General features: G+C 43.5%; 2 protein-coding genes across 3 annotated transcripts in view; one reads left to right on the top strand and one right to left on the bottom strand.

Moving 5' to 3' along the window:
• Positions 1–351: 351 nt before the first annotated feature.
• LOC134062251 (histone-lysine N-methyltransferase SETD1A-like) lies at positions 352–10,007 on the bottom strand. Of its 2 annotated transcripts, none has more exons than XM_062518205.1 (15): positions 9,973–10,007; positions 9,705–9,852; positions 9,450–9,582; positions 9,079–9,154; positions 8,361–8,564; positions 7,495–7,649; positions 6,808–6,929; positions 6,384–6,450; positions 5,779–5,820; positions 5,138–5,189; positions 4,868–4,895; positions 4,600–4,685; positions 3,577–3,728; positions 2,279–3,024; positions 352–1,108 (listed from the first exon to the last, which is right to left on the bottom strand). In XM_062518205.1, exons 1-15 carry the CDS (start codon positions 10,000–10,002, stop codon positions 837–839), a joined length of 2,313 nt encoding a protein of 770 aa, XP_062374189.1. In that variant the 5' UTR covers positions 10,003–10,007; the 3' UTR covers positions 352–836. The 2 variants fall into 2 exon arrangements, with proteins under 2 accessions (XP_062374189.1, XP_062374188.1); XM_062518204.1 differs by having other exon boundaries at positions 2,249–3,024.
• Positions 10,008–10,750: 743 nt separating this feature from the next.
• The window catches only part of LOC134061799 (ATP-binding cassette sub-family D member 2), a 26,921-nt gene continuing 25,992 nt past the window's right edge, over positions 10,751–11,679 (top strand). The window contains exon 1 of the mRNA XM_062517598.1: positions 10,751–11,679. This exon is cut by the window's right edge and continues 158 nt beyond it. Coding sequence (XP_062373582.1) covers positions 10,893–11,679 — 787 coding nt within the window. The 5' untranslated portion in view covers positions 10,751–10,892.

Here is an 11,679-nt window from a genome sequence, read left to right on the forward strand (position 1 = left end):
TTGTCTCTAAGCCAAGCACACTTTACAGATATTTAGTATATTGTGTGATGTTACCCATGTGTTTTTAAGTGCACAGGTTCAAGAGTTTTAATAGAGGAGGCAAACGTCTCAGACGGACTACATTTCCTCCTGTCGAGGTTCATTTTAGATAACGTGATTGTAGATCTATAGAAGATCTGGATAATCTGATTGTTGATCTGTAGAATTACATCATGAGCTGTACGTGTGGCCCCAAGAGAGCCACTAGTGTTTATTAACGTGATAAATAAAGACATTTCACAATGCACTTCGGTTTAGACCAATAACATTCATGCACCTCACACACACTACGTCCACGGGTATATTGAGGAATTGTGTTTTCATTTTCAGAAAGGGAGAACATCCATGTTGTTTGTCAGCGATAAACACATTTTTGTTTTCCAGTATACACAGTTTAAAATGCAGTGTTTCTACTGTACATTCAAAACTTGTGATGGATCCATTCGCCTCCAGTGCTGTACAGTACATTTGAATAGTGTCGCTGTAAATGTTTTGCTAGAAATTTATATTCTATGAAACTAAAGTAAATATATTAATGACAATTTTAAAACTTGAATCTGTATCAGGAAAAAAAAAAATAAATAAAAAAAATATCAAACGTGTCTTGGAACTTGGATTTATTGGGGTTTTTATGTCTCCGTTTCTCTTTGTGTGTTTGTGTGTGTGTTTGTATGTGTGCATGCCTGAAAATGTGTCTCTATTTCTTAAAGTCTCAATTGTACACCACACACACACATTTCTGCCCTTGTCTGTGCTACAGTGTGTTTTTTTCCTCCCCCGTCGCTGCGGTTCCCATCTCACTTTTTTCTGCGTTTCATCATCAGCAGAATGTCTGCGATTTCCTGAAGTGTCTGAGCCTCCTCTGAGACGCTCTTCACACCTCTCTCCTCCTCCTCCTCCGCCGCTTCTTCTCTATCCCTCTCTCCTGCTCTTGTCGGCGCCTCGGAGAGCGGGAGGTTTTCACGGCGCTCTTGTTCCGCTCTCTGTTCCGCCACCCTTTGCCGCCCGTCACCCTCCTGTCTGTCCTCCTCTCCAGCACAGAGCGCTGACGACTGCTCTCTTCTCACCTCTGCAGGAGAACGGGGAGCCAGGGGGGAGAAGGGGGGAGAAAACGGCACACATTAGAAAGAGAAGAAGGGACAGAGACAGCACAACATGTGGCCAACACAGAGATGTGAGGACCATACAGAGAATGAGAGAGAGAGAGAAAGAGAGAGAGAGAGAGAGAGAGAGAGAGAGAGATAAGAAGACAGATGGACAGCAAGACACAATAAAGGAGCACAAGGGGGTACACAGGATAGAGATGATGAGCGGGAGAGAAAGAAAGAGAAAGAGAGGGAATAGAGAGAGAGGGAGGGAAGAGAGAGAGAGGTGGGGGTAGAGGGAGGAAGAGGGAAGAAAGAGACAAACCCAAGAGAGAGTCAGAAAGGCGAGAGATTAAGTCGGGCAAAAACACAAGAGACAGAAAGACAGAGAAGGGAGGGGGAGACTGAGGGGAAGCGAGGGAGGACCCAAGACAATATGGGAGAAAAGAAGATGAAGAAGGCAAAGAGCGCTAGCTATGCTAATTGTGGGCTAATTGTTAATTGCCAGGGGACAGCAGATGTAAATCAGTCCGAAACTAACTCTGCTACAATGCATCCAACGGCAACGTTTATGCTTAAAACTGTACATGGCTCAATAAAAGGAATATAATGTCCGCAAAATTTTTGCGAATGACTATTGATCGTTAACAGTTCATATTTGTAGATGTAGCATTCACGATATGGAAATAGTCTAGATATGGCGGTCCCAAAGGGCTGAAAGAGGAAACGAATGAGCGAGAGGGAGCGTGAGAAAAGAGAGGAAAAGGAGGTGAACGGGAGGGGTGGGTGGGGGGTGGGGGGGTGTAACGAGTGGGTGACAGAGTCAAAAGTGTGAAAGCTCGTATTATTAAGTGCTTATTTTTAATGCTTTAAGGCTTTAATGCCGCTGCAAACCCTGCTAACGCGTGCCAACATGCCTGTCAAGAGACTCCTCCATCACACACACACACACACACACACACACACACACACACACACACACACACACACACACACACACACACACACACACACACACACACAGCTATCCCCCCCCCCCCCCCCCCACGCCCTCAGCCTGTCCGTCAGTCCGTCTGTATGTGATAATTACACTGCCTGGGAAAACAATGGAGACGTTGGCTTACGTAAGGGCGCGCCACGGAGGTTATTTTTACCCTCTGCGCTGCTGCTGCGCTGGAGGAGCGCTCGGGCTCGGGCTCCCAGCACGGGCGTCGGGGGCTGGTCCACATCCACCGCCAGCGCCAGCGCGCACGCATGCCTGGTGGACCGGTGCCGCTGGGCCCAGCTGTGCAGAGGAGCACCGGCTGGCGCCGGTCCAAACCTATTGCGCTCCGGAGCCGGAGCTGGAGTCGGTGGAGTCGGAGTGTGTGTGTGAGCTCCCCCTCGTGCCTGCCAGGGCGTGCTCTGCTCTCGAGTAGTGGGAGTGGGAGTGTGTGTGCGAGTGTGTTGTGTGTGTGACTCTGCCGGAGTCGTGGCGGAGCCCAGCCAGTTCTGAGACGCTTTCTTGAGGAGCTCATTCTTGTGCTCATACTGGCCCCTGGTGAAGCGAGGCGGAACTGCAGGCACATGAGATGGGGTCTTGGGATAGCGCTGGTGCTCCGTCTCGGCTGCAGTGCTTCTGACGTCCTGTGGAGGGCACCACTGAGTGGAGGCATCGGTGAGGGTGGGGCGCGGAATGGGCGATGTCTGGGTGCCCACCTCGTGGGTTTGAGGTGCGGGTTGCGGAGGTGCTGCGGGGGGCTTAGCCGCCCTGCCGTCCGATTGGTGGTGAGTGTTACCTGGCGGAGCCGCAGCCGGAACATTCTGGTCCTCGCCACAGCCCCCCCACCTCCCATGATCCTTTGCAGCGTGACAAGGAACTGGGCGGCCGGGCTTGTGTGCCATTCTGACTTTGTCTGCTCTGTAGAAAAGTAAAGAGAATTCTAAATGATTCACTCATCACATCTTAATCTGTTGATAGAGTTGAGTTAGTTATATGTTATGGAAAAAGAAAACTTCACCAGGTCGACAATGCAAAAACTAAAGGGTGCTCAAAATGAGCCTCAGTCATCTAAGACAAAGATTCTTCTCAGTTTACACTGTACATGGTCAGGATCACACTAGAATTTAATTTTTTGTTAAAATGTATAATATTACATATTACAACACTAGTCAAGTAGATTCTATAAGTGTTTGCCACATTAGTCTGTTGATGATCTGGTATTAAATTGGTTAGTGATAGATAATCTTTGCATTATGCCTCAACGATTAAGGATTACCATCACTTCCCAACTATTATCTGTGGCTTGTACATTCTTTTTTCACCTATTTCAGTTACAGTACTATGGTATTAATATAGTTATGTTTCTTTTAACTTGCATGAAACACTCTCCTGCAGCTTACACACAGTGCGGTTAATACACAGGAAATGACTGTGATGATTGGACGTGATGTTAGTCACGCCATGCCTTACTTTTGGCCGTGCTGTTGAGCATCAGACAGGCCACGCTGGGTGATTGTGCCGTGAGAGTTCAGGAAGGGTGCGTCCTCCTCAACACACTTCCTGATGCATGATGCTTCCAAAGCATCGTGGCTGTTGTGCTGGCAACAGCAATCGTCCTCTTCCTGCACAGCATCAGAATCAACATCAGCATCAGAATCAGCATCAGAACCACCAGAACCACCACAGCATCAGAACCACCACAGCATCAGAACCAGAACCACCACAGCATCAGAACTTAACTTCAGGTTAACTTCAGGTTTATCAGCCAGGTGGGCTACACCAGGAATGTTTACTGAAGTGTTCTGTTCATGGAGCATTACAATTATTTTATGCCTGGTATGGCCAGCTCCATCGATTATAGTGGAAGACAAAGACTAAAGACAAACACCAATACACATTACATTAACATCAAAATTAGCAGTCATGTAGCCTCACAAATTCCAATATTCCAACTGAACAAAATTGAACATAATAATAACAATATCCACAAAAATATACAATCACTCTGACTCAGTAAAATGAATTAGTTAGATACAAGCATTAACAATTATATTGTATAAACACTCCATTAGTAAATGATTTCAACAAACAAATAACATTCATATAAGTCCATGTGGGGGAAAGAGGTTTACTGTTGGTACAGGTATTCCAGATCCCATACTCACCCCACTAGAGTCACTGTAAGTATTCCAAATCCCATACTCACCCCACTAGAGTCACTGTTAGTATTCCAGATCCCATACTCACCCCACTAGAGTCACTGTAAGTATTCCAGATCCCATACTCACCCCACTAGAGTCACTGTTAGTATTCCAGATCCCATACTCACCCCACTAGAGTCACTGTTAGTATTCCAGATCCCACACTCACCCCACTAGAGTCACTGTTAGTATTCCAAATCCCATACTCACCCCACTAGAGTCACTGTTAGTATTCCAAATCCCATACTCACCCCACTATAGTCACTGTTAGTATTCCAAATCCCATACTCACCCCACTAGAGTCACTGCCGTCGTAGCCCTCTCTAGGGGAATAGCTGGGCGACTCACTCCTTACTGATACATGCTCATATCCACTGCCTGGACAAGGAAAAAAACAGACAGGTTTTCATTTTGCTCAACATCATTAGCCACTGAGTATGCGTAATATACTGTAGTTGTATTAATGTAACACATTTATAGATATAATAGTGATTTTTTTTATTTTCTTGTATGCATGCAGAGAAAAAAATTTCTATTTCTGTTATTTTTAATTGACTTACCTTGTCTGCTGTCTGCATGTGGGAACATCTGTTTTAAGAGAACGTACAGAGACACACATATGCAAACATGCACAACACACACACAGAAAAAACAACACAAATGTCTATCCTCCTCTTTGTCAGTTCTACTTTCCACCGCTAGATGGCGATGTAGTACCACTTCTTCCCAAATGTGAGCTATTCCATAACAGTCTACGTCTGTGGACACCCAACTCAATTACATCTGTCACAACAATATTAAAGTGGCCATTATATTATCATCACACTTACGTTTGACACGAGATCCTGCTCAGCCCCTCTGTGCTGTGACTCTACAATGCCGCTTTGGAGGAAAGAGAGCACCTACAGTTAGTCTCCTGTAGTCTCTTACTGTCATCCTCCAGAAACATTCTGTATTTAATTTCAATTTCAACATCAATTTCAATTCACTTATAGAGCGCCAAAAATAAAACATGCCTCATGATGCTTTACAGAGTTTCAAACATTCATAGAGAGCCCGTGAGTAACAGGGGTGAGGAAAAACTCCCTAGAATTGGAGATACATATTAAGGGCAGTTCACACCAGGAGCCATAACTATAAAGATAACTTTAACTATAACAATGCCAACGTCCTCTCTGACCAATTAGAAGGAAAGTCTCTCCTTGTGTTGATGAACGTGATGTCTGATTGTAGTCAGCTTTCTCAAAATTCCTCTGAAAGTGAACCTCAACGATACAGTTCTTTGTGTCGATATCATTATATTTTGTGTGGGTATTGCTATTCATATTAGCAAGAGCGATTTGTTGTTATCCTTACAGTTTGTGTGGACATTTCCATTCATATTAGTTAAGAGTAATTTTCCGTTATCGTTCAAGTTATCTCTCTCTGTGTCATCGGCCCTTTACAGTGGGATCCAATCAGCTGTACTAACCCCAGGTCCACTGCAGAGGACATGAACGTCTCAGAGGCCTCCCTGGAAAAGAGCAACAGTATCATCACTGTTGTGTGTGTGAGTGTGTGCATATGTGTATTCTGTATGAATGTGTGTGTGTGGATATGTGTATTCTGTATGAATGCGTGGGTGTGTGGGTGTATGTGTATGCATGTGTATTCTGTATGAATGTGTGTCTGTGTGTGTGTGTGTGTGTGTGTGTGTGTTAGTATGTGCATGTATGTTTCTGTATGAATGTGTGTGTGTGTGTGTGTGTGTGTGTGTGTGTGTGTGCATATGTACAGTAATTTCCTGCATATAAGCCGCATTGTGTATAAGCCGCAGGACAGTGTTTTATGCAAGTTAAAGAAACAAAACCATATTAACACCATATTAACTGCCACCCTGTATTAACCTCATAGCTGAAGACATTTTGCAAAATCAATGTATGAGCGGCTAATAGTCGGGAAATTACGGGTATGTTTCTGTATGAATGTGTGTGTGTGTGTGTGTGTGTGTGTGTGTGTGTGTGTGTGTGTGTACATATGTGTATGTCTGTATAAATGTGTGTGTGTGTGTGTGTGTGTGTGTGTGCGCATACTGACTGTGTCATTGTAGAGATGGTGGTTTCCTCAGGGAGATGGATCTTCATCACCTCATTACCATAAGGAGCTGGTGAAATAAAGCAGTGCCAAATGACTTCACTTCAGCACCCAGTGGGGAAAAGACAGTCTTTAAGCGTTTCAACACAGTACATGTTAATGAATCAATTTATCAGCAGTAGGAAGTTCAACAGTCAAATTATTTGACGCTAGTGTTATGCTGCCGCTCCAAGTTTTCCCCTGCAGAACCACAGCATTTCTAGTGAACAACAGGAAATCTGGCGCAATGTGAGCCTTAGTTAGACTGATATATACACATATATATATATATATATGCAGTATATAGATAGATATAGACTCATACTGTAGATACTGTATATTAGATATGCAACGTGACACATAAACAAGTTCATAGAGCAGGCACTACCTCGGTTGCTGTACTCGTCACGGCAGAAATCCCTGAAGAAAGGCTCCTGGGGCGCACTCCTGTCTGCGGCGCCGAGAGGAAAGTTGCCTGTGTGTGTGTCGTGCCCTCTGCTCTCTATGGTGCTGGAGAACACACACACACACACACACACACTTACAGGGAGTCTAAACATAACTGAAGTGTTCCGTTCTCAGAGCGTCTACTGGAACAATAGTAGAATCCACTATAATCAATGGAAGTGGCCACACGTATGTTCAAAGACCAGTCTTCCAAAACTATTTCTACGCTCCGCAAACGGAATGCTTCTGTTGCGTGCCTGGTGTTAGCCAACTGGAGCTCTGCAAAGAATCTTACAGGCCGCACCAGGCACGCAACTGAAACGGTTCTTTTGTAGATCATACGCTGCATCGAATATCTGCATCGGAGGTGAGTCTCCCTCTTCACACACATTTTCTCTCTCACACACACACACACAGAGACACAGACACACACTGCAAAAAAGGAGTGTCGAAAAAAAAGATAAAAACACCAAATCTGAAGTAAAAAGGTGCTCAAAACAGGTGAAATTATCTGTCCATGCACCAAGATAATTGACTCACTTGACTTGAATACTTAAAATAGGAAATTCACTCTTAAAACAAGATAAATAGTGCATACATGCACGCACGCACACACACACACGCTTACATGGTATCTATGCCTCCAAACTGGACCCTGGTAACTGGCATAGTGGTGGTGGTGGTGGTGGTGTGTGTGTGTCCTGGAGTCGCTACCTGTCCATTTCCTGTCCACCGCACGCTATCTCGCTCTCTCTCCCCGCTGGGGTGGAAGTAGGGGTTAAGCTACCATGGCAGCATGAGTATAATGTCAGTACATTCACACTTGTTTGATATGCAGCAGTCAATTGCAAGCACACATCCATACAATGCTTTTGCTTTCATACATTGTCATGTATGATTAAATTCTAACATTATTAATATCTTGTCATGTAAGCTCTCAGGGAGAATACTAAACAGTTGTGTTGTTTTTGTTACTTCGACAACCATCATCAACTTCTATCATGATGTATACTTTTTAATCCATTTGGCTTTGTTGTGTGTGTGTGTGTGTGTGTGTGTACGTACTTGTTTGCATACGTGCATGTGAGTGTATGTACAGGTGAAACTCAAATGTGAATATTGTGAAAAGGTTTATTTATCTGAACTATACTGAACTAGACTGAGCGATCATCTTAAGGCTCAGGAACCCTTTGCAGGGGGTTTAATTCACTGATTAGAGCATGACACTTTGAGCCTTTTCACAACATTCTTTTTTCGGAGATTTTGAATTTGGGGTTTTCATAAGATGTAAGCTATAATCATCAAAATTATTATAACACATCAAGGCTTGAAATATCGCACTTTGCATGTAATGAGTCAATATAATATTTTAGTTTCACCTTTTAAGTTGAATTACTGAGATAAATTAACTTTTGCACGATATTCAAATTTTTTCACCTGTATGTATCTCTGTGTGTGTGTGTGTGTGTGTGTGTGTGTGTGTGTGTCACAGACCTGGCTTCTCTCTGGCTGTGTGATGTCCCAGGGGTGAGGTGATGTGTGTGTGTGTGTCCTAGAAGGCTGATGGGAGGGGAAGAGCCCCGTAGAGCTGACGCTCAGCGGCGAGGCCACTGAGTAGGGGCTGAAAGAGTCGTGCACGTGATGCTGGTAGTCGGGCGCACTGACGTCTGACAGGTTCGACTCCAGCACGGGGGACAGCTGGAACACAGAGTCACAAAAGGTTCAGGAAGTAGAGCTTATGCAAAGATGATATGTGGATATCAAGATATGACATGTTGTTTTTGTATGTTAAGTTAAAGTCTTTGTATAAAGTATATTTTATATATGTCAAGATAAAGATATGTATTGTTTGAAACATGTTTAGAGATATATTGGTTTCTAAAAGTTAAATCCATAATGAAACTTTAAAGACGTTAAAGATGCCATGTTCATTAATTGGAATGCCCTTTCTACCACATTATGCAGAGTACTAGTAGAACATACCCACAAATGACTGACATTGAAGTGATCTTTTTGTTAAAGCTTTGTAATAACAGTCGTATAGCACTCTGACCAAAACAATCATAGTGTTCATTAATGTTGCAGGCATGATCCACTGGGTTTAGATTGGGGGATTACCGTATAGGGGAATGTAACTAAAATGTCACAAAAGATGTATTTACAGAATCTAACAGTAAAAAGTTTGCCTTGCAAGACTGTAATTCCTCCTCACCTCAGGCTGCTTAAACAGAGGAAAATGTGCTTTTCTCTTCTTAATGAAAGTCCTCTCTCTTTCAAATGGTGTGCTGCTGCAGAATACAGAAATAAAATGAATGTTGAATTGACACACTAGGATAGTCTTGAGGAATTCAATCATGTTCTGAGAATCGCACAGTTCCATAAACAGGATGTATAGTGTAATTAGTGCGTAGTGGGTATACTGTGATCAACCCCAAATGTTAATACCTATCCTTGCCTATTGTAATTGGGTATACTGAGATGGTGATGATTTTAAGTGGGTATACTGTGTAGTCCTGCATATAACGTAGACTAAACCACTGTGTATACACCAGGTGGGCTTGGGTACAGGTAGGGCAAGAGCACCTGTGCACGGGCTGAGCCTCGGCGAGAGGCAGGCGGGAGGGTGAGCATGGACTCATAGGTAACACTAGGAGCTCGCCTGGCCTGGCTCTGTTCAGTCCTTTCCGCTCCCTGAAGTGTGTGACTTTAGGCTGACCTGTGGGTGTGTGGGGCACATACTCAAACAGCCTGAAATGGGCAGTGATAAGTCATAGAGCTATACAACTCACATTCATTAAACAATAAAGGCTGGTTAACTATAACAATATGCCTGCTTACTTGATTTTGTTTTCTTTGTTGCAATCTGGTTTACAATAAATAATGAGACCAGATCCATACTTCCAGTGCTCTCTTGTTTGGTGGAAGTGGGTAGGCCTAATCCCAAAGTTTGAAGTTTATTCTCTATCCTTTTCTTGGCAAAGAATTCCTTAGTAGGGGGGAAATTAACACACAGTAAACAAGTTTAGGTAACAAAGAAGAGATACTAGCAAGCAACTTCACTGACAACAGCTTTAATAGGAAATAATTAGTCATTGTAACTATTTACCCTTTGCTTCTTTGTGTCGTTTTTCATCATAATACGACTCCTGAAAACAAAACAATATTGAAAAATTCATAGCCTACAGTAAATGAATAACATTAAAGTGAATGTTAAGTTACAGGTTATATACAAATAGACACAATGAATGTCAAATGAAAAATCATTAAGTGAACACATCGACTCTCATCAACTTGCTGAATGCTTGATCAGCTGTCTTAACAGATGTGCAAAATGTCTAACTAGCTAACGCTAGCCAACTCACCGAGACCCTCCAACCCAATTCATCTTTCTTCAGTTGTGTTACCAGGATGAATTTACTTACATTAATATGTAATATAATTGTTACACGTTAATAACTGGGATAACACACTGATGAACAGACAAAAGGTAACTTAGGATGTTTAGTAAGAGTGTAGCTGAGCTAAGTGTGTGTTTCATTTAGCATGTCATATTAGCATAAATATAGATTGACATGACAGTTCAGTGTTGCCGCTTCACTTGTGCGCGAGTGCTCTCTCGAGGCAGGGGCACGTGCTGTTGTCAGAGTGATGAGTTGTTCCAGTCTAGCGGTTAGCTTCTCTGTTTTTTCACAGAAAGGTTAGCATAACGTCATGTTGCAGGAATAAAACTCTCTGCTAGTTACTTCAAATAAGAGGAATTCCTTTTCTGGATGTTAAACTTACTGTATGTACAGTAGGCTTGTACGCTGCGTCATTTGCCCCGCCAACCAATCGGATTATTTCGGAGGAGTTGCCAGTCAATGACGGAAACGCACGAAGCAATCTAGCGGTTCAGGAGCCAGTGCTATGTCGTAGTGTTGATGGACTACTCTCCTGCTTATATCAAGACGTCAAAGATATCGATGGATATGGTACCGTTTCAAAATATAGAATAGTAGATTGTGTCTAGTCGTGTAACAGGAAAAGATGTCTAACATACTTCTTGCAGTGACCAACGTGAAATGGAACCGGTCTGCAGCTGCGAAGCGGGCAGCCTTTCTTGTGGTTGCAGCATACAGCGTGAAAACGCTCTACCCCATCATTTGCAAACAGATCAACAAACGAAAACAGTCAAAAAATCAGCCACCTTCAAGAGGAGAGGAAAATGGATCGTTGGTGGTCAAGAAATCTACGATGGACACAGTGCCTTCCCACAAAAAATCCCCCGGTGTGGATGCAGAATTTTTCAAGCAGGTCCTGGAACTCGTTCAAATAGTATTTCCTAAGCTTTTAACAAAGGAGCTAGGTTTGTTGTGTTTACACTCTGTTGCACTCGTCTCTAGGACGTTTTTATCGATATATGTGGCTGGATTGGACGGTAAGATTGTGAAAACGATCGTGGAGAAAAAACCCAGGAGCTTCATCTTCAAACTAATGAAATGGCTCCTCATTGCTATCCCAGCTACGTTCGTGAACAGCGCTATCCGCTACCTGGAGTGTAAGCTGGCGCTGGCTTTTCGTACCCGGTTGGTGAACCATGCATACAAAACCTATTTCACCGACCAGACCTACTACAAGGTTAGCAATATGGACGGAAGGCTGGCTAACCCGGACCAGTCGCTCACGGAGGACGTGATGATGTTTTCTCAGTCCATCGCACATTTGTATTCTAACCTCACCAAACCCATTCTGGATGTGATCCTCACGTCATACACTCTCATTCAGACGGCCCGGTCTCGTGGGGCTAACGCCAGCGGACCGACACTTCTAGCCG

This window comes from Sardina pilchardus, chromosome 17 (genome assembly GCF_963854185.1).
Source record: "Sardina pilchardus chromosome 17, fSarPil1.1, whole genome shotgun sequence".
Lineage (NCBI taxonomy): Eukaryota > Metazoa > Chordata > Actinopteri > Clupeiformes > Clupeidae > Sardina > Sardina pilchardus.

Excerpts from the sequence above, each read along its gene's own strand:
- LOC134062251 (XM_062518204.1), bottom strand. The coding sequence starts at position 10,002 with ATGATGAAAAACGACACAAAGAAGCAAAGG. Across the intron at positions 6,451-6,807 it reads TGACGAGTACAGCAACCGAG|CTCCTTATGGTAATGAGGTG; the intron begins GTAGTGCCTGCT and ends TTATTTCACCAG. Across the intron at positions 1,109-2,248 it reads CCTCCGTGGCGCGCCCTTAC|AGGTGAGAAGAGAGCAGTCG; the intron begins GTAAGCCAACGT and ends GTTCTCCTGCAG.